We start from the raw sequence: 21,865 nt of genomic DNA, 5'->3' as shown, positions 1-21,865 counted from the left end.
TGATTGATATCTTAGAGCAATTTAACTAGCATCAATACTCAAAATACAAAAACTCAAATAATTTCTTGTTGACAATGAATCAAAATACCATTATAAATACAAAAGTAATACACTGTTATATTTGAATTTTTGCCATTTAGGACAAAATGAAATGGCAAATTAAAATGTCATCCTAGATACATCAGACAAAAAAGCCATGAGCTTGACTATTGGATAGACTATACATACTTTCACATCACATCCATGGACATAAGTTCCAACTCGTTGTGCCATTAATGTCTTTTCTTCTTCTTATACTTTCGGAACTTCTGACTATACTCATTTCCTCTTTTGTTTTCTGTGCTACTATCACTGTCACTCGTTTGTTTTTGTCTCTTTCGTTTATTCGGCTGATGAAAGTCAGGGTGACTTGACTGCTGAGCCGTCCATTCACAGGAGCTTGGGCCAGCTTCTAGATCCGAAGCAGGATTTAGTGAGGAAGACATGGATGGACTGTTAGGAAGTGGTGTGGTCATCTCATAGTAGGGAAGCTGCTGCAATGTGTTATATGTTTGCCATTGCTGTGGAAGACAAACATTCATTACCATGTCAAGCTCCCCAAGAAAGAAAAATGCCAACAGTTTCTATCCATTAGCAACTAACTGTGAGCAAAACAAATAAAATGAGGACTTTTATGGTAGCAAATTCATTATTACAGTTTCTTTAAATGATTCATATGGAGATCCAAGATATGTACATTACTATCCTACAGAAATATAATACAAGTTGTATATGTGGTCTTAATCTTCTAGTAGTCCTAAAGGGAAAGTATACAAATAAAATCATTCCACTTAGTCCCCAAATACTGTCATTTCACAATGTAATCGGGATAAATAATATTGGGATTATTTTAATTTTGGTCTGCCATGTTGTTTTGAAAGTTGATGTGCATCTTATACCTATAGCATGTCTTAATCTAGAAGTAAAATTTTCATTGAAAATACTTGATCTAAATTTTACATAAATTTTGAGCTTACAAGTAATTACATGCTGACGTTCATTCAAATATATTTAGTGGTTCCAAGAACTAAATTAAGTTTCTACTTTAAAATTCTAATTAAAAGTAATTAATGATAAAGAAAATGAAGCAATGAGATCCTTAATCTCACATGTGGCTAATGGCCACCTGTCATACTATACAGCATAATGATCAACTGTTACTTAAAACTAAGTTTTAAACTATCATTCCAACACTCTAAGAAAATTTTCCTTTTTTTTGCTTTTTGGGTCACACCTAGTGATGCTCAGGGGTTACTCCTGGCTTTGCACTCAGGAATTACTCCTGGTGGTGCTCAGGGGACCATATGGGATGCTTGGAACTGATCCTGGGTCGACTGTGTACAAGGCAAACACCATGCCTACTATACTATCGCTCCAGCCCCCAAGATTTACCATCTTATTAGAGGTATATTACTGTAATAAATAGAATAGACTTCCCAATAAATAAGAACAGTTTTTCCAAAACTTAGAGTGATCAATTATTCTTATATTTACACGGTGAAAACAGATTGTGTAAAATCTGAAGTTCACAGGTATTTTTGATAATTTCAAATATTACACACTGTGAATGAAAATACTGACTTACAATTTCACATCTATAACTCACAAGTCATATGATCTTGGATTTACTGTGTAATATCCTTGAATCTTAATTTTTTAAGTATATAATAAGGAGTTTGAAGAAGAAAGAGAAAACCCTTAAGATTCCCTTTTACAATGAAGACCATAACTGCTTTTCTAGGCTAGAAATATATTTTTGAGTTCGGGGAAATAATATGGTTTACCCACCAAGATTTTTTTCCTTTCATTCTTTGCCACTAATTTTGCCTCTCTGTTCCTAAACAATAAATTTTGACTGCTGGTAACATTAAATAAAAAGTACTTCTAAGAAAAATGGTTCAATTCTAAAGAATCTCTTTTAAAAAAGTCTTTTAAGGCTGGGGAAATAGCTCAGGGGCCAGGGTGTGTGAGGATCTGTGTTACATGCCAATATCAACAGGGCATGGGACCCTTGAGTTTCCATTCTACACCCTCTCCAGCACTCCTGGGTGCGACTCAAGTGGCAGGGGTGCACTGTTAGTCTCAAACAGCATCCTATCACTAGCCTAGGATTGCATCAACTCAGTTGGTTGGCTGAAATTTGCTGGATGTGGCCCTAGATCTCCCTGAGCATTGCTTGGGAGGTCACCCCCTGAAAAAAGAATAAAAGGAAATAAAAACTTTATATACTTGGACCACAGTGTCTCATTACTACCTTGAACCTCTTTTGAGCCATTGACCCTTTGATGCAGTACTTACTAAGTATGGAATTAAAGATGACTGTGTTAGGTCAGGATAAAGCAGAGCTCAGGGCAGCTTCTGCTTTTAACCAAGACCTAGGTTTGAGCATCATAAGCTCTAAGTAATTTTGACAGTTTTCAGAGTCCGTGTCATATTATGGAACCAAAGGTATATGAAACTTACCATCCTCGGAAAGGAAAAACATTCCTGTGGTAAAGGTGAATTATTAATTGGAAAGAACTGCAGGGGAAAGGAAGATCTGCCCACAGCGTCTTCAGTTCTTTGAGTAAAAGAAGTAATAAAGTGTTAAAATTGCTACATCCAAATTGTTTTTTTCTTAAAAAAACAACAAAAACTCAGCATTTCATAATTTAAAATTTTTTTCTAAAATAACTAATAATAATCTGAAACATAAAAATAAATCTATTATATGGTAATATGGGCTGGAGCGATAGCACAGCGGGTAGGGCGTTCGCCTTACAAGCGGCCAACATGGCCGACCCGAGTTCGATTCCTCCATCCCTCTCGGAGAGCCCAGCAAGCTACCGAGAGTATTCGATATGCCAGACACAGTAACAACAAAGTCTCCAATGGAGACGTTACTGGGCCTGCTCGAGCAAATCGACGATCAACGGGAGGGCCTTTACCTTTACCTTTTATATGGTAATATAGTGACATATCAGAACTCTAAATGTTATTATCATTATTTGACAAAGAACACTTAGTTTGGGAGCCAAAATGAGAGCAAGGGTAAGGTGCTTGCTGCATGTGGCAAACCTGGGTTCAGTCTCTGACACCCTAAACCCTGCTAGGAGTAATCCCTGAGATCAGAGTCCCAAGTACCTCTGGGTATGTCCCTCCAACCCCCAGATATACAATATATTCCTTCTGAAGACTTCTTTTCCTACGTTGAGTTGAACGATCTGTTATTTTGACAGATGCACAGGTAAATTTTTTAAGGATTACTGCTATGTTCTTTAATTCTATTGACTTACTTTCTTTGGATTTGTTTTAAGAAAACTTTTAGCTCTTTTTTATGTTTCTGGTTCTTAAACCATCTCAAAGCTTTAATAACCAAACAAAGGAGGTACAATTTTAGAAAATCTGAATACCTGGAATTGCTTTTTTAAAAATACATGTGTTGAAGAGGAAATGGAGAAAAAGAACACTTATATACTGTTTTATAAGGGAATGAAAATAGGAAGCAACATGATGGATACATGAAAATTCCTCAACAAATTAAGAATAAAAATTCAATACAATAGACGCTATGTTATATATTTCTTACATACAAATGTAAAATAAAACCCCCTAATATGGAGACATATGTACCTCCATGTTAAAAACAAGATTTACAATGGCCAAAAAATGGAAATAGTTAAATAGTTTAAGTGTCTATTGACTGACAAATGAATAAAGCTGTGGTCTCTCTCTCTTTCTCTCTCTCTCTCTCTCTCTCTCTCCCCCATCATATGATATATATGTCATATTATATATGTGTCATACGGTATGTACATATACACACATTAGAATTTTATTCAGCAATTACAAAATATTAATCTTGCTTTTGTTATAATATGAATGAACCTAGAGGGATTTTCCTTATCAAAATAAGTCAAATGGAAAAAAGAATTTTGCAGGAGTTCACTCATATGGGGTTAGAGAAAACAAAAAAGCAGATGAACTGAAGAAAATAAAATAAACTTCAGAATTAGATCAACTAGTGGTTACCAGAAGAGAGGATTATAGAGTGGTTGCATTGGCATAAAGAGGAAAACTGGCTGGTAGAAAATGGAATTGTACCTTAAGGTAGGATATACACATTCTGATGTTCGGTGAGTCACACCAAAATCTTATGTATTAAAAAGGCAAGGCTGTTTCATAAAAAAAATTAAAGGACACAGTGTCAATAGCTGTGTATCTAAGCACTTCTTTCATGTGTGTATATTTGCTTCTATCTCTTTGAGAATGCAAATGAATGAAAGTAACTCCAGGAATCTGCCATATAAATGGATTACCTGACCCATCTCTGGTCCTCATAGCCACAATATCAGTGGGGTAGGCTGATGCAGCAGAGAAATGAAAACCAGGACAGATCAATAGTAGTGCAAGCAGCTCTCCTCTGGCATGGTGCTAATGGCCAACTGTATACCATACTAAGTATATTTTCTCTCGCTTTCACTGGTTTAAAAAACAATGTGGTTTTTGCTCAATTCAATCAGCTTAATGAATGGCTAAATAAACAGCAGTACTCCTACATTATAAAAACAACAACAACAACAATGTGGTTTAAGCATCATAATTTGATTGGGAGCCTTGTTGTCTTATGACCTATGGACTAGCTGCGTGCTAGTGTCCTTTGAGTCTACTGTTGCTATAAATTAATTTGTGTGAAATTTTAAAGTAATTTAAAATTTATACTTTACATTAAAAAATAAATCATTTGAAGGCTTAATGTCAGAAGGTTTATTTTCAAGCAAAGCAGTATCACTGATTTGGGCTTGTTTCTTTTGTGGGATAGCAGAGGGATAAGGTGGTGGTGCCAGGCATTGAACTCTGGATCTTAAACATGTGAAACATGTGCTTTGCCATTGAACTGATTACCTGTATCTGAATCTTCTATCTTTTGTGACTGCAAGCTATTTATTTTCCACACCTTTATTTGTTCAAATATGAAAGATGGATACTACTATCACTATAGTTCACCAAGCAAGGCTTTGAATAATGAAATAAGTTAACATCTATGAAAAAACCAACATAAGTAATAATACGCCAAATAAAATTTTATTTCTTAGCTACTTCTGAAAATGCTGATTGAAATATAAATTATTTTCTATCTCTCCATATTTTCACACAAAAAAATGAGTTCCTTAATTTTATTCTTTGTTAAAATGGTAAGATTTTACATAGTCCAGTACATAAAAAAACTTCCTGGCAAAATAACACATTCATTTGTTATTATGAACAACAATTACCTGTAACTGTATGAATTTATCCTAACACAGCTTTCAAAACTTTGGTTAGCTGGTTCAGAAGAGCGAGAACTTCCTTTAAAAGAAACAGAATAAGAGGTTGCTTCATGGTGCAATTTTTGTTGTTATTGTTTTACTATTAAATCATAAAAAAGAACAAGTTTTGATTAAACTTCAATACTCATATAAAATACATGTATACGTCTTTGAGTTTTCAGGAAAAATTTAAATTATAGTAATGCATTATAACTTTTAGTATATTTTTACTTTCCTTTTAAGCAATTTTGTTATTCTTCCATGGATGTATGGAAGAATTAAATTGCCTTGGAATCATATAAGATACGTGATAGTGTTATATACAACTGTGTATTAAATATGGCAAGTAATCAGTGTTACTTGCCTTTCATTTAGAAAGTCTGAGGTCTCTACCTTGACCTGACAAAAGCTAACAGAACTTTTCAGGATGCCAAGTAGCTGGCTATGATATCTCAGAACATAATGTTCTAGTTCATTCTGCCAACCTTCATGCGTCAACTAGACAAGTACTTGAGAGAATGGTGCAGCTTGGTAAAGACATTAAATACAAAGTAATTAGGTAAGAAACTATGTCCAAAAACTAGTGTATTTTCACAGTTCATTTAGATTTCTTTACTACATAATGGGCTGGAGCAATAGCTACAGCAGGTAGGGCGTTTGCCTTGCATGCAGCTGACTGGGCCGCCCTGGGTTCAATTCCTCTGCCCCTCTCAGAGAGCCCAGCAAGCCACCGAGAGAATCTTGCCCACGTGGCAAAGCCTGGCAAGCTACCTGTGACGTATTCCATATTTCATATGCCAAACACAGTAACAAGTCTCACAGTGGAGATGTTACTGGGCTTGCTCAAGCAAATCGATGAACAACGGGAGGACAGTGCTAGAGTGCTACTACATACCTACTTGTTGGTTGATATTAAAAGAGGGCATTTTAATTGTATGTTACATGTGTGATGCCAGGATCAAACCTGGACTTCATGCAAGCATGTGTTGTGCCACTGAAATAAATAATAAAAAATAAAATAAATATATCTTATTTTTATAAATAAAATATAAAAAGGTAAAAGGTAAAGGCCCTCCCGTTGATCGTCGATTTGCTCGAGCGGGCCCAGTAACGTCTCCATTGGAGACTTTGTTGTTACTGTGTCTGGCATATCGAATACTCTCGGTAGCTTGCCAGGCTCTCCGAGAGGGGCGGAGGAATCGAACTCGGGTCGGCCATGTTGGCTGCTTGTAAGGCGAACGCCCTACCACTGTGCTATCGCTCCAGTCCCAAAAACTTCATTTATAAAAATCAATTTTTGTGAATAAAAATTATAAGTAAATAATTTTATGTATTTGCACTGTGGATTATTTTCTTTATTCAGGGGTGGGAATGGGTGGGAGATTGTGCCACACTTGATTGTAACCAGATGTTACTCCTGGTTCTATACTCAGGGCTTAAGACAGTGCTGGGAATCGAGCCTGGAGTTTACATGCATACAAGCACCTTAACCCCTGTACTATCTCTCCTGTCCTACCATTAGTTTTAAGTTAGAAGAGATTCTACATGTTGATAATGCAATTCCTAGTACAAATCAATTATCTAATGTAATATGTTATGCATATCTGTTTTCTAAAATTATCTAACAAAGAGGATCAGGGCATATTTTTGGTCTTATGCTATAAAAAGTGAAAATGTTATGACTTTAAGGACAACATGAACTTCAAAGTACACTTGAAAAGATTCATCAGTAAGAGTACCTACCAAATCGATACTGCACATTAATTGGTCTTCCATATAAACGAATTCCATTCAGCAAAGCTATGGCATAAGACACTGATTCTGGGTGTTTAAAGCAGACAAATCCGAAAGACTTTGGTTTTCCTTCTCTGTCTTTGCATATCGTCACTTTGGTTAATGGCCCAGCCTATAAAAAACTTTAAAAATTATTTTCTCATAAGTCTAAGGATTTCTTTACATGCTAATATCAAATATCAATTGTAGACTAAAAATATACATCTATATAGTAACAAATGATTTATATCTGTGCTAGTAATGTACTTTTTAAACAATAAATATTATACTTTGTCAAACTTTCTTGGTATTTTCTGGTTCATCTATCAAAGAAACGTTAACATTAAACATTAAACAGGAAGGAAATAGTCTCAAATCCAAGGAGAAAATACATTCTGTGAAATTCAGGGAAATAATTTGAGAACTTTTAACATTAAAATGCTGCTTTGTTTCTATATACATTAACATGTATAAATGTGTTCATGAACAGACTACTTTATAATAAAGTAAATTTAATTGACACAGCCACTGTTGTGAGTCATAAAATAAAATTCATAACATTAAGTCATGGTCTAATTTTGTATAAGAAATATTAAAAATAAATTGTAAGGTCAAATATCAATTGATATTTGATATAAGCTTGCAAGAGAAACAAAAATTTTGCATGCATTTTGATTTCATAATTTTGCTCAGGAAATAATCTCAAAGAAAAAATAGTTTTAATATGTTTAAGTCTTATGTTGGTACATATAAGTGAAAAATTAACAAGGCTCCAAATATAACAATTGCAGAATATTATTCCATGCTGTATTTCTTCAACAGAATAAAATGTATGGCACAGAAACTATTCAGAATGTATCTACTGAGAAACCTGTACATTGCAAGATGGAGCTAAGAAGCCATCAAATATTTTTAATGATGTTGATTACAACTAATAAAAAAATTACTTGTCCACCAACCCAACGGACAGAGGAAAGGCAAAGACCTAAATTTTATAGTGAATGGCTCATACTTATCTATGTATTTTATGCACTCGGGTCTCAAAACTGTGCCTTATACATATTAGCATGCTCTCAACCAGTCACATCCCTGGACCATACTTAGTTTGTGTTTGTGGAGGTGGGGCAGGGGAATGCTGGGCCACAGTGCTCAGGCTCTTTCTCAGTTTTTGCTCAGGAGCAATCCTGGCAGTGCCCTGGGAAACTGTACTGGTGCTAGGGATTAGACTAGACTGTACTGTTTGCAAGAACAGGTGTACCTCCTGCACTGTCTCTCAGGTCCTGGACCCTTACTATTTTTTTTTTGTAGGAGTACTGCTATTTATTCAGTCACTGATTAGCTGATTGAATTGGGCATAAACTCCACCTTAATTTTTTTATTTTTTATTTTTATATTTATTTATTGAATCACTGTGGGAAAAGTTACTAAACTTTCAGGTTTAAGTCTTGGTCATACAATGATCAAACACCTTTTCCTTCACCAGTACTCATTTTTCACCACCAAGAACCCCAGTATACCACGCCTCCCACCCCTCCAAATGCCTGTAAGGCAAATGATTTCTACTTAACTCTTCTCTACATTGATTACATTCATTATTTCGACAAAAGGTGCACCATTATTGCTTAGAATTTCCCCCCAAACAATCAAAATTGCTGAAAAGGCATTGTGAAATATTTTGTTTTTTATAGCTGGTTATGAGAATCATATAATGTCACACGGCCACGATTTTGGATTTCTGCAAAGAGCCAGATAATTACAAGATTGGTTTCTGTGTGTCTGGTGTTATGGCCTTGCCGGAGAGTCGCTCCTGGGGGGTAACTTCTGACCCTGGTAGGGTGTGAAGGACGTGCCGGTACCAGCCCCCTTCCCATGAGACTGCAGTTGCCCCGTCACCATCAGCTCGTACCTGACTTTACTATAAGCTCTGAGGCAGTGGCCACCTTGCTGTCAGGGAGGAAAAAGGCAGAAGGGAGCAACACCCTTTCCCTCCTGAGGAGGCATGGCACCGTAGTTTAATGCATGGTCCATTCACTTTTCTTCTGCAAGCTGCTGGGCTCTGGACTAAGTCATTTTGCCTCTGGAGCCATGGTTGTACCAGAGAGCCGCTTGTGGGGGGCAACTCATGACCTCGGTAGGTCGTGAAGGACGAGCTGGTACCGTCCCCCTTCCCATGAGACTGCAGTTGCCTCTTCACCGCTGGTTCATATCTGGCTTTCCAATAAGCTCTGAGGTGGAGGTCACCTTGCTGCCAGGGGGATTAAAGACAGAAGGGAGCAACACCCTTTCCCTCCCGGGGAGGCATGGCGCCTTAGTTTAACGCATGGATGGACCCTTACTTTTTAAGTGATCTTTTTTTTTTTTAATTTTTATTAGTGAAACACCGAGAGGTACAGTTGTAGACTTACAAATTTTTGGGCTTGGGTGTCAGTCAGACAATGTCAAGAACCCATCCCTCCACCAGTGCCCACTCTCCACCACCACTAATCCCAGTATCCCTCCCACCCCCATCCCCCCATCTCACCCTGCCTCTGTGGCAGCAGGGCACTCCCCTCTTCTCTCTCTCTTTTTGGGTGCTGTGGTTAGCAAAAGAGGAATTGAGTGGCAATCATGTTTGGTCTATAGTCTACTTTCAGCATGCATCTCCCATCCTGGGCGGATCTTCCCAAGACCCTTTATTTGGTGACCCCTTCTCTATCTCAGCTGCTGCTACCCCTAGCATGTGTGGCTGGCCTCCAAGCCATGGAGTAAACCTCCTGGTATTTATCTCAGCTATTCTTGGGTGTTAGTCTCCTATTTTGTTACTTTATGTTTCCCGGAGGAATGTAATCTTTCTATGTCTGTCCCTCTCTTTCTGACTCATTTTGCTTAGCATGATACTTTCCATGTAGTACCACTTATATGTAAATTTCATGACTTCATCTTTTCTAACAGCTACATAGTACTCCATTGTGTATATATACCAAAGTTTCTTTAACCAGTCATCTGTTCTCGGGCACTATCTGCCTAACACCACGTACAAAAGTAAGATCAAAATGGATTAAAGACCTCAACATCAAACCGGAATCCATAAGGTACATTGAAGAAAAAGTTGGCAAAACCCTCCATGACATTGAACCTAATGTTATCTTCAAAGATGTCACACCACTGACCAAGCAAGTGAAAACAGAGATAGACAAATGGGACTATCTTAAACTAAGAAGCTTCTGCACCTCCAAAGAAACAGTGACCAAAATATAAAGACAGACTACAGAAGGGGAAAGGATATTCGCCAAATACACATCCTACAAGGGGTTGATATCAAGGATATACAAAGTACTGGTTGAAATCCACAAGAAGAAAACATCCAACCCCATCAAAAAGTGGGGGCAATGAAATGAACAGAGATTTTCTCAAAGAAGAAATCCGAATGGCTAAAAGGCACATGAGAAAATGCTCTACATCATTAATCATCAGGGAGATGCAGATCAAAACCACAATGAGATATCACTTCACACCACAGAGACTGGCCCATATCCACAAGAACAAAAGCAACCGGTGCTGGCATGGATTTGGCGAGAAAGGGACACTCCTTCCCTGCTGGTGCGAATGCCGACTGGTTCAGCACAGTATGGATGATTCTCAAAAAATTATCAACTGAGCTTCCATTTGACCCAGCAATACCACTCCTGGGAATATACCCCGGAGAGGCAAAAAAGTATAGTCAAAGTGACATCTGCACTTGTTTGTTCATTGCAGCACTGTGTACAATAGCTAGAATATGGAAAAAACCTGAGTGCCCGCGAACAGATGACTGGTTTAAGTGCTCTTTTCTCCCGTTGAATTGGGAAACATATATCGAGAAATTCTCTTGAAAGAAAAATGGCCATTGTCACTTTTAAAATGATGCTATATTTAAAGGATTGCCCTACCCTTCATTATCTGTTTTCTCAGAACTAGCTCATATTCCCTTCAAGCTCAAGAATAAACAAATCTATTTTCTTTACACATGCCTCCCTCATAGATACAGTTTTCTAGAGACCTCTGTTTGCCTACTTAGAACAATATATTTGAAACTGAATTCATTATCTTCCCCCCTTGAACTTACACTTCAATTTCTCTTTACTTAAAAGTACAAAGATATTAAATAGTCTCACTTCACAATATAATCAGATATTTGGTACATTTATAAAACCAGTATACTGGTACTTTCCCAACTAATAGTTCCATATATGAAATCACAAAGAGACAGACTAAACACAAACACTTTTGAGTTTTCTAAATTCAAAGATATTTCAAAGCATTTTCAAAGACACATTTCAATTAGAAGACTTATTTGTAGCATTACATCTTTAGCCTTTCTAAAATAAGAATGAAATACACAGCTTGCATTACAGTTGTCAAGATTTGCTCCATTTTTACTTATTTTTAAGGTGGGGAGAGGGTATTGCCAACCTCCCCCCCCCCCCCCCCCCGCCCACCCAGTGATACTCAGGCTTTCACCTGACTCTGAGATAAGGATTACACCCTTCCTACTAGGCTCAGGGACCATATGGGATGTCAGTTCATATTGAACCCAGTTCAGCCACATGCAAGGTAAGTACTTTGCCCAATTCACAATCTCTCTGTTCCCCATTTTTACTTTTTGCAGTTTGACTTAAAAATATAACTCATTTGAATCAGAGATCTAGTACTTAAACAGGAGTAAAGATGCTTGCCTTACATACGGCTGTGGCTGCCCAGGTTGGATTTCTAATACCACAAATGGTCCCCTTTAGAACCCTTTAGAATGCCAGGAGTGATTTCTGAGCACAGGACCAGAAATTAGCCCTAAGCATGGCCCTACAACTAAAACAAGCAAACAAGAAACCAAAATAAATTCTTCATTTTAGCAAACTCTTCCAGAATAAGGAATGATAGTCAAAAATTAAAATACATGCTTGGTTGCCTGTCTGCTGTAAGCATTTTATTTGGGTAGAAATTATGAAAATATATTGAAAAGAACAAATTTAAAAAGATGGGACCAGGAATGTGTTGTACAGCACAGAGCTGGCAAATAAGAAGCACTGTCTTATACGCTCCACAAGACTCCCCAAACAACAAAAGATGCAAATTAGGATCAACATAAAATTCCTCAAGTGAGCAATATTTTAAACACAAAAGTATTATTTTCAGGGCCAAATAGAAGTACAGTGGGTAGAGTATTTTTCTGGCACACAGCCAACCGAGGTTCAATCCCTCACATCCCACATGGTCCTCTGACCCAGCAAAAATGATTCCTGGGTGCAGATCCAGGAAGAAACTGGGCATCACTAGTTGTGGCCTATAAACCACACACACACACACACACACACACACATATATATGTATATATGATTTTTATATATTATACCAAGAAAAGGGAACTGTGTTTCAGAAAGGAATTCTATCAAAAGGCATAGCTCTATTATTAATCAAGGGGGATGTAGAGACAGATGTAGTGTCAGTGGAAAACCAAAGCACTCCTTTCATCTTTGGTACTCATATTCAGCACTGGAAACTTAGTTTTGCGATAGCCTCCCTTGGCACCTGCCCTTCTTCTGAGAAAAATTCTTGAATAGGCCTATTTTTAATTCATCCCACTCCATCTTGCCTCTGAGCTCATATGGAGACTACTAGGGACAAGATAAGCAGCCTGTCTCAGCAGGTGACTCAGCTCCCTACCAGGGGCTCTGAAAAGAACACCCACTCAGTGATTTCTCCTTATTGATGATTTAACACCACTCCATGTCCTCTTCTTTTTGAATATCAAGATATAGAAGGCTATCACTGTTGATTGTCACAAAAAGCCTCCAGTGCAACATGCAATCAAACCAAACTTTGAAACAAATGGTCTGAGCTCAGTAAGACCACTCTTTTGCTCAATTTTTTAAAAATCCCTGATACCTGATTGCTTACAAAACTCACCTTCTACTTCCCCTTGGTTGCAAACTCCACTCAGATTCCTATTCTCTAATCAATATTTTTGATTATATAGCCATCCAACTATTTATAAGCTGCGGGGGGATCAGTCTTCCTTGGTATTACTAACAGCAACATCAGTGAGTGTTGGTTGTAGCAGCAGCAAACACGTCCTAAATGATAGGGTCAGTTGTGTTTTACCGAGATTATTTGATTATTAAACCACATCGTACTGGAAATTACACCTTGCTCCAATTTGAAATTTTAGAAAACCGAGGTACTCAAGTATTTATTCTTTTGGCGGGGAATGGAAAATTGCATTGGTTGACATCTGAATTCTGGGAACTCTGGTATAAAATGTATATCCACCTTCTCACCTTATCCTCAATCATGGTAGCTGATTTTGAATGTTCTTTTAGAACAACCAATTATCTTATATTGCATGCCCAGCACCTGAGTTTGCCACGTGTATAAGGATTAATGGCTGGAAGAATGCATCTAATTTTTAGCAAGTGAAATCCACAAGTATACAATAGGTGAGTGCTTACAGAAGACAGGAAGCCTAATCTGAGGGCGGGGCGAAGGGGTACCACGTCTTAAAAGTTTCCTGAAGGAAAGCTTGATATAACATAAAGAGGATCAGAAAAAGCAATTGGTCACAGACCAATTAGTCTGTCGAAATCAAGTGAAATATCCCTGATGGTGATCGTGCTGGAGTAAAAGCACCTGTCATAAAAGGTTCTGGCTGGGGCACCGGGAAAAGCACACACCGGGAATCATTCGCATTTCTCTCTCCTAATCAGGGATGGAGGGGGGCTGGCGGGCGCTATTTGCAAGAAAGCAAACAATGATGGGGCGATTTTCGCTTTGGAGAGCACACACCCAGGTAGCGGCAGCGAAGCCCTAACTCAGGTCCGGGGATTGGGGGGGAATCCTAGACACTATCTCCCCACGGGTGCTGCGGCGGGGACAAGGAGGGGCTCGGGAGCACCTACTGTCACTTGAAGCAGGTGATCCCATGAGAAACTAAAGCAAATTCAGGCTCCAGCTGCAGCGGCCACGGGGCCGGGCGGTGGGTGGTGCAGGTGCGCCCCGCCCCTCCGCTGACACTTCCGGCCCCACGAGCCCCGCCCCTCCCCGCCAACGGTACCTGAAGGAACAGTTCATAAAGAATCTCCTCCCGGACGCGGGCTTCCAAATTGCCCACAAACACCGTCCGCTCGGCTTCCTCCTGGGCAGGGAACATCCCTCTGATCTCCGCCTGAGGATGGAGGAGGCGCCCAGGCCCCGGACCCCTCTCGGCTTTGCAGCACGGCCTGGGAGAGGGGCGGGGCCAGCGTGGGGGAGAACACGCCCAGGGGCGGGGATAACTTTCGGGACCACGCCCACAACCCCAAGGTCCCCGCCCACAGCGCCACGCTCCGTTTCCCGCCCACACCCCCTTCTCCCGGGTTCTTGGTGGTGAGCCAAAGGGAGAAAAAGTGCTAAGGAAGATTAGAGTGCAAGGAGCGAGGAGCATTGCCTTTTTGTTTTAAAGTGCACTCTATTTAACTAGTATGAATAGTATTAGTTGAGCTGGATTTATTCAACACTTTTTTTGGGCGGTGGTGGTGAGGGGGCTATACCTGGCTGTGCAGAATTTACTTGGGGCTTTGTTCTCTGGGACCTTTTATTGTGCCAGGGATCAAACCCCGTGGGCTGCGTGCAAAGCAAGACCTTGAATCCGTGTTCTCTCTCTCTCTGGATCTGAATTTCTTCTTTGTATGTTATTTTGTTTTACCATTTTTATCAAGGTACCAGGATTTATAATAGGGTCATTTATACTTTGAGTACAGAAATCATTCCAAGACCAGACCCATCACCATAGTGTTCCCTCCACCAGTGTCCCATGGACCCCTTCCAACAATAGCTACCATGTAAGCTCACTCTATAGACAAAACCTCCAGTTCCCATCATTTTGATTATTTGTACTTCCCTTACTATGTTCCTCTTTTAATCTAGCACACAGGAAAGGGATGGATTCCATATATTAAATCAAATGTCCGTAAGAATAATTTGACATTTGAATTTAATTATAGAAGCCCCCCTGCTAATAAAATTAATTTCTTTATTTCTATGAAAGTATATGAATATTCTTTATAAATTAATTCAGGAAGAATTCATGCATCCATGCATTAAAGTAGATACACTAGAACATTAAAATTTAGGTTTATGCTTCGTAAGTGGCCTTTGAAAATGAACAAAGAGTTTTCAGATGGACAATTTTTTGCTTAGAGATCACCGAATAAGCTAGGCTTCCATATTATTTAGCTAAAAAAACTTCATATCTCTAACAAAGACATAAACAAACTTCATCATTACAAAATTTGTAGTATTCCAAACATGGTAAAAGTCTTTTTTTTTTTTGGAAGGAAAAATTTTAATCCAGGCTTTCTTGGCAATGAAAATATCTTAAAAGACAAAAAAATACTGGCATAGTTAGAATTCAAATACTTCATTCCATGTAATGTTCAAGTGAAAATGAGATTAAAGCAACCCAGTTACAAAGTATAAGCTTCTAAGAGAATTATCGAATCATTCTAGTAAAATGTTAGTAAGGAAGCCTCGCGCTAATGAAGTACCCACACTGTGTTCCTGCATGTGGCCAGAGACCCATCAAGCCAACCAGGAACATCCAACGTGACCAGAACAGCCACCTCCCCTGCAAGTCATTCACCCCTGTGCTGCCAACTGCAGAAACGAGACTTGATGTTTTATTACTCAGAGATGGTTTAACAAGGTTATGTCCAAGAAGCTCCCTATCAGTTACAACCGATACATACAAATTAATTAATTTGAATTAATTCACTAAGTTCTACTTTTTATCATTCATTGTCACCTCAGGACATCCAAAAGCTTAGATGTTGCAAAGTAATCAATGAACCTTGTCCACAATAAACATGGGTATACCAAAGTACACATCTAGACCTACAGTTATAACCTAGACTGTCTTCTAGCTGAGCTACCATCAGAGGCCTTCCCTTCACCCTCCCTCTTCTTTCTTCACCATTTTAGTGACCAAGTTCAGGACACATCTTGCTCTAAGAGGTGGATTATTAGACTCCCAGGAGAGTGTCCTTCCTAAAAACTAAAAATCATATAGGAATTGTTTACTAATACTACTTTTTAAAATATACTGTATTAGGACTTATAGCCATGTTAACTAAAATGCACATATAAAACAAAAGATTATGTGAACGTGCCTATAAGACTCATGGGTTCAGTACCCTTCCCTGCAAACTCCTCCCCAACAGTCAGTGTTCCCTTCATCAGTTCCTTCCCCAGATACAATCATTCCTATAAATTCTTTTTAAAAAGTTTCTTTTCTTTCTACTTTTAATGTTGTACACTTTCAAACATCTATGATTAAATGTTTCAAACAAGGACTTGTTTTGTCCTTTGTTCACTACAATCTGAGTGCCTTCTACATAAAAATTTTCTAGTCTAGGATTGTTTTAAAAAGATTTTAAAATTTTTTTGGGGGGAGGGGGAGTTTGGACCACACCCGGCTGTGCTCAGGGCTTCCTCTTGGCTCTGCACTCAGCAATCATGCCTGGTGGGCTAGGAGGAAGGGGAGAAATCAAACCCAGTTGACCACATGGATGGCAAGCACCAACCTGTTGTGCTGTCGCTCCAACTCCTCTAGCCTAAAATATTGCCTCTTCTCATCCCTGTCAACCCAGTGGACAGACTGGGTTGGCAAAATAACTCTAAAGTCGATATTAACGGTTTTACTCCCTCAAATTGTTTTCAGAAGCCTTTCTGAAAGAAAGAATTCCAACAAGGTGTACACAATGGACTTCTTTTTTTTTGTTTTTTGTTTTTTGTTTTTGGGTCACACCTGGCAATGAACAGGAGTTACTCCTGACTCATGCACTCGGGAATTACTCCTGGCAGTGCTCAGGGGACCATATGGGATGCTGGGAATCGAACCTGGGAATCAAACCCCGTTTGGCCACGTGCAAGGCAAGTCAAACGCCCTACCCGCTGTGCTATCGCTCCAGCCCCTGGACTTGTTTATTAACTCTACTTTTACACTGGAAACCTCTTTAACATCTAGAAAGACTAGATGTTTGCAATTAGGACATTTGTCCTTTATATGCAATATATATATACACAGCTAAATAAAGCAGAAGACAGACATAAGGGACAATGGCTAATCTTGCCTACCTAAAAATATATGCATCTAAAAGCCCTCTGTGCTTCCCTCCTCCCTCTCTGAACCAGTATAAATGAAAACTGTTCAGAAGCAGGTGGATCATTCTGGTCATTCCATTTCCAAAAGACTACCCTAATGTATTTTAACAAAAAACTGCATAGAAAATATGTTAATTTCACTACCTCTACTTTTAACATACTTGTGTACTTCTAAATATCTAGAAAGACTAGATGTTTCAAATAAGGACTTAGTTTGTCCACTATATACATAGTACCATTGAATAAACCACACACATGTAACAATGGTTGTATCATAAAGCCTCTTCACTGTGGTCTAGAGTCCTTCATTTTCTCCAATTTTTTCTCTCCACCACCAAACCCTGGTGAGGGTAAGTGCAATTTCATTCACAAAAAGGTTCTTTTCTTTGTTTTTAAAGGTCTTTTTTCTTAATGACAGCTTTTGATGAATTTTCACACTGGTACAAATGTGTTGGTTTACTAACTCTATTTTTGTCATGCATTGGCAACCTCTTTAATATCTGGAGATTAAGTATTTAAAAATCAGGACTCATTTGTCATATATGGGCTAGAGCGATAGCACAGCAGTAGGGCGTTTGCCTTGCACGCAGCTAACATGGTCGACCCGAGTTCGATTCCTCCGCCCCTGTCGGAGAGCTGGACAAGCTACCGAGAGTATCTCGCCCGCACGGCAGAGCCTGGCAAGCTCCCTGTGACATATTTCGATATGCCAAACACAGTAACAAGAAGTCTCACGATGGAGACATTACTGGGCCCGCTTGAGCAAATTGATGAACAACCGGAGGACCGTGGATATATATATATATATATATATATATATATATATATATATATACAGTAAAGTTATAAATGAAATACAATGTAATATACTAGAGCAGCAGGTAAGCTGAAAATAAGCTGAAAATTTCTACTCGGCAATTTGTTCCCCTCCACCTCCCTCAAACCAGTAAGTTTACTGTTCAAAGAGGTAGTTTAAAGATTGCATTTCTAAGACTATTTCCCACTAACTTTTTATTTACAAGAAGCACTATACTACTTTTAACTAGATTCAGCACTTAGCTAGGTATCTAGAAACACAAGGTATTTCATTTAAGAACTTTTCCACAATGGACACAGCACTATTAAAGCAAACTGCTCACTAACAATAGTTGCATTTTGAGGTATCTTCTAAATATGACCATTCTGGCTTTAACTTTTCCCTTACTCCCACCAACCCAACTTCATGGACAAGTACAGGAATGTGTGTTTAGAGAACTAATTTATACCAAAGTCTTTTATAGAAAATCTTCCTGTAACAGTCAACAGATTTAAAGGTGCTAATTTTACTCTTTCTCCATATACTGGCAACTTTTAAAATCCAAAGCAGAAGTTCCCAAACTTAATTTGGCCTACCACCACATTTTCAGGTGAGGGGAAATCACTCACTACCCTCCGGGAAATAAAAGACCCACCCCGCACCCCCAACTGCACATAAGGCTACTGTTGCCCCTCCCCCCTCCCAGTGGCCTCTAGGCGGCACTTTGAGAATTATTTTGAGCTAGTGACTAGATGTTGCAAAAGTTCTGCCCCTTATAAACAGAGCAACAGAAAATGCGTGTAACAAAAACGATTGTCTTAAAAAATGTCTTTGTATGCACACACACACTAACACATCACCTTTTGCAATTCTTTCCCTTCCACCTCCTCAAACCACTTAGCAGGCAAGCACACTGTGCACAGAGGTGATTTAACAGCCCCATTCCCAGGACAATATTTCCCACCAGTTTTAGTCTGTCTTCCCCTTGTTCATTGATTTGATCCAGCGGGCCTCGGCCAGGCTGGCTGCGCATAAGGCAAACGCCCTACCGCTGTGCTATCGCTGCATTCCCCGGTAGCTCGCAGTGATCGTATAGTGGTTAGAACCAGTTTTAGTAAAAATGGCATTTACAGCGTGGCATTTTACTAGCTCTACATGTAACATACTTTGGGCACTTCTAAACATCTAGATGGACTAGATGTTTCAAATAGGACCTAAATCTGTCCACTGTATACACAGCAGTTTTGAACCAACTGCACACATGTAATCGAATTTGAGAGTCTCTCCGAAATAGGAATATTCTAGCCTAACATACATGGTAAGATTCTTAAGTTATCTTTTATTTTTATGTTTAAATAAAATATTTTTCTTACTTTGTGTTTTTGATGGGCTGGAGCAATAGCACAGCAGGTAGGGCGTTTGCCTTGCACACAGCCAACCTAGGTTCAATTCCTCCATCCCTCTCAGAGAGCCAGGCAAGCTACCGAGAGTATCCCGCCCAGGGCAGAGCCTGGCAAGCTCCCGGTGGTGTATTCATTATGCCAAAAACAGAAATAGCAAGTCTCACAATGGAGACATTACTGGTGCCGGCTTGAGCAAATCAATGAACAATAGGAGGACAGTACTACAGTGTGTTTTTGATGTGACATTATAATCTGGATCTTGAATGTTATCCCTACCTTTATAATTCTTAGGTGTTAAAGTTTTTGGAAAATAAACCTTAATATACATACATATATATATATTGATTTTTGGTTTGACTTTACAGAACATTCCATATCTTTGCTCAAAAAAAAAAAAAGAAAAAGAAAAAGGAAAGAAAAGAAAAGACAAAATATCTGGGGGATGGGTGGGAATCTGGGGACATTGTGGAGGAAAGGGCACATTGATGGTGGGTTTGGTGTTGTAATACTGAGTACTCAAAACAAAAGTATTATGAGCAGCTTTATAAATCATCACAGTGTTTAAGTAAAAAAAAGGAAGTATAACATAAAATCTTGAGAGATAAGCAGGTTGAAATAATTATGATGTTTCATCAGTGATTTATTTGAATAACTTTTGTGTAGAACCTCTGAAATACCTCCATTGATAGATTAACCTCTACTGATGTTTGATGAAAATGATAAATATCTATCCTGAAAAAATATATAAAAATTTATAGACTTTAATTTACAAAAATATTTAAATTTTGAACTCAAAATTAGAGCATTTTTAAAAAATTTTAATTGGCAACTAAAGTCTATTTCAGGGAGGAAAATAAGGAAATAACTAAATAAATATAAATAAATAAGGAAATAAATAAATAAATAAATATGATAAGAAAACAAACATTTTAAAAAATCGTTCTCATATTTAAAGCGAAAATATTTTTAAATTTTTAAATTGTGGCTCGTAAGAGATAACCTACAATTTTGAACTTAAAAATAGTCACTGGATTCAGTTGCAAAAGAACATAAACATGAAAAGGCCATATTTTATGTTTGACATACTGATGGATATAGATTTCATCATTAATTTTAAAGTGCATAAAAACAGTTTGCTTTGTAATCATCAAAATGAACATAAACCACAACTCTTTCTGATTCCATTTCTAGCATTTTTTCACACCACATTTGCTCCAAACATTCAACAAACGTTATTTCTCTTGACCACTTCTGAAGTGATGGTTGAGGAATAAAGAAATATATAATTATCTTCTTTGCCTTAAACTCAAGCTGTGTAGTTGAATGTTTGTGACTTATTCATAGTCTTGCTTTAAAAATCCTTCTCATAAGAACAAACTAAAAGGGAGAAAACAAGCTACCTCAACCGTTTTCAACAAACAGGGAGGAGCAAAAGATCAGAAACTTTTTACATTAAAACCTACCAGACTGTGACAATCTTACCAAAGGGAAACTTTAATGAATTTCAGAATTTCTTTTGTAGTCAATCTGAACATTTCTTTTAGTTTAATAAGATTCCAAATGAGAATATACATTTTTCTCTGTTTGATGTGCTTGGCAAGATCTGGTAAGATACTTAATAATAATTTGAATTAGTTAAAAGTTATGTATAAATTAATATGGTCTGCATTTTGAGATAAAGAAGCTGTACTATAACATCATAATATAAAATATTCTATTGGTATGGGGATGAATGTACTAAAAAGTTTTGATTTTTTTAAAGATAGTTTGTGTATAGAATGCATGTATATGTGGTATACTCCTGTATATGCTTTCCATATTAGTAACTAGGCAATCTGTTGTAAGAAGATAACAAGCATAACAAATATTCAATAGAAAATTTGAATAATTCAGAGAAATTAATTCAATATCTAGAAATATACATAATCTTTCATTTCAATATCAGTTTTTCAAATAACCCTACTTTTGAAGATATATGTAGACTAATTGCCAGTTGAAAATCAAAGTAAACTTACAATTTTTTGTTTTTATTTTGCAAAAGCATGAATAAAAACACAAATTGGTTAATGATAATTAAATAGATTTATACTATTATGGTTTGTTGGTTTAATGGTAATAAAATTCAATAATTTTAGTGATAAAACTTTCTACGTGATTGTTAAAAAAGTAGAACTTCTTGTTCTCCCTCATGATAACAAAAAATATAATGAATTTAAAATTCACAGTGAAACATTTCTGTAAGGAATTTTTCAGAAGTGCATCATTTTCTTAATTTTGTTTCTTCTAAGAAACTTCTTGAATGCAAGACTAAATAACATTAACATATCATCTAAAAATAACATTGTTTCTTATTTGCGCTAATCACAAATATTTTGGCTAATCACAAATTCTGGTGTATTTGAGTCCTATATTCA

General features: G+C 37.7%; 1 protein-coding gene across 1 annotated transcript; it reads right to left on the bottom strand.

The window, feature by feature from the left end:
• Positions 1–259: 259 nt before the first annotated feature.
• On the bottom strand, positions 260–14,263 carry RBM11 (RNA binding motif protein 11). The gene is made up of 5 exons (XM_056135451.1): positions 14,167–14,263; positions 7,071–7,233; positions 5,295–5,367; positions 2,503–2,599; positions 260–560 (listed from the first exon to the last, which is right to left on the bottom strand). Exons 1-5 carry the CDS (start codon positions 14,260–14,262, stop codon positions 273–275), a joined length of 717 nt encoding a protein of 238 aa, XP_055991426.1. The 5' UTR covers position 14,263; the 3' UTR covers positions 260–272.
• Positions 14,264–21,865: the final 7,602 nt, after the last annotated feature.

The sequence above is a fragment of the Sorex fumeus genome, unplaced genomic scaffold (assembly GCF_029834395.1).
Source record: "Sorex fumeus unplaced genomic scaffold, SorFum_2.1 ptg000115l, whole genome shotgun sequence".
Lineage (NCBI taxonomy): Eukaryota > Metazoa > Chordata > Mammalia > Eulipotyphla > Soricidae > Sorex > Sorex fumeus.
The sequence above is the reverse complement of the archived record's forward strand: the minus strand, read 5'-3'. Positions and strand labels throughout refer to the sequence as shown.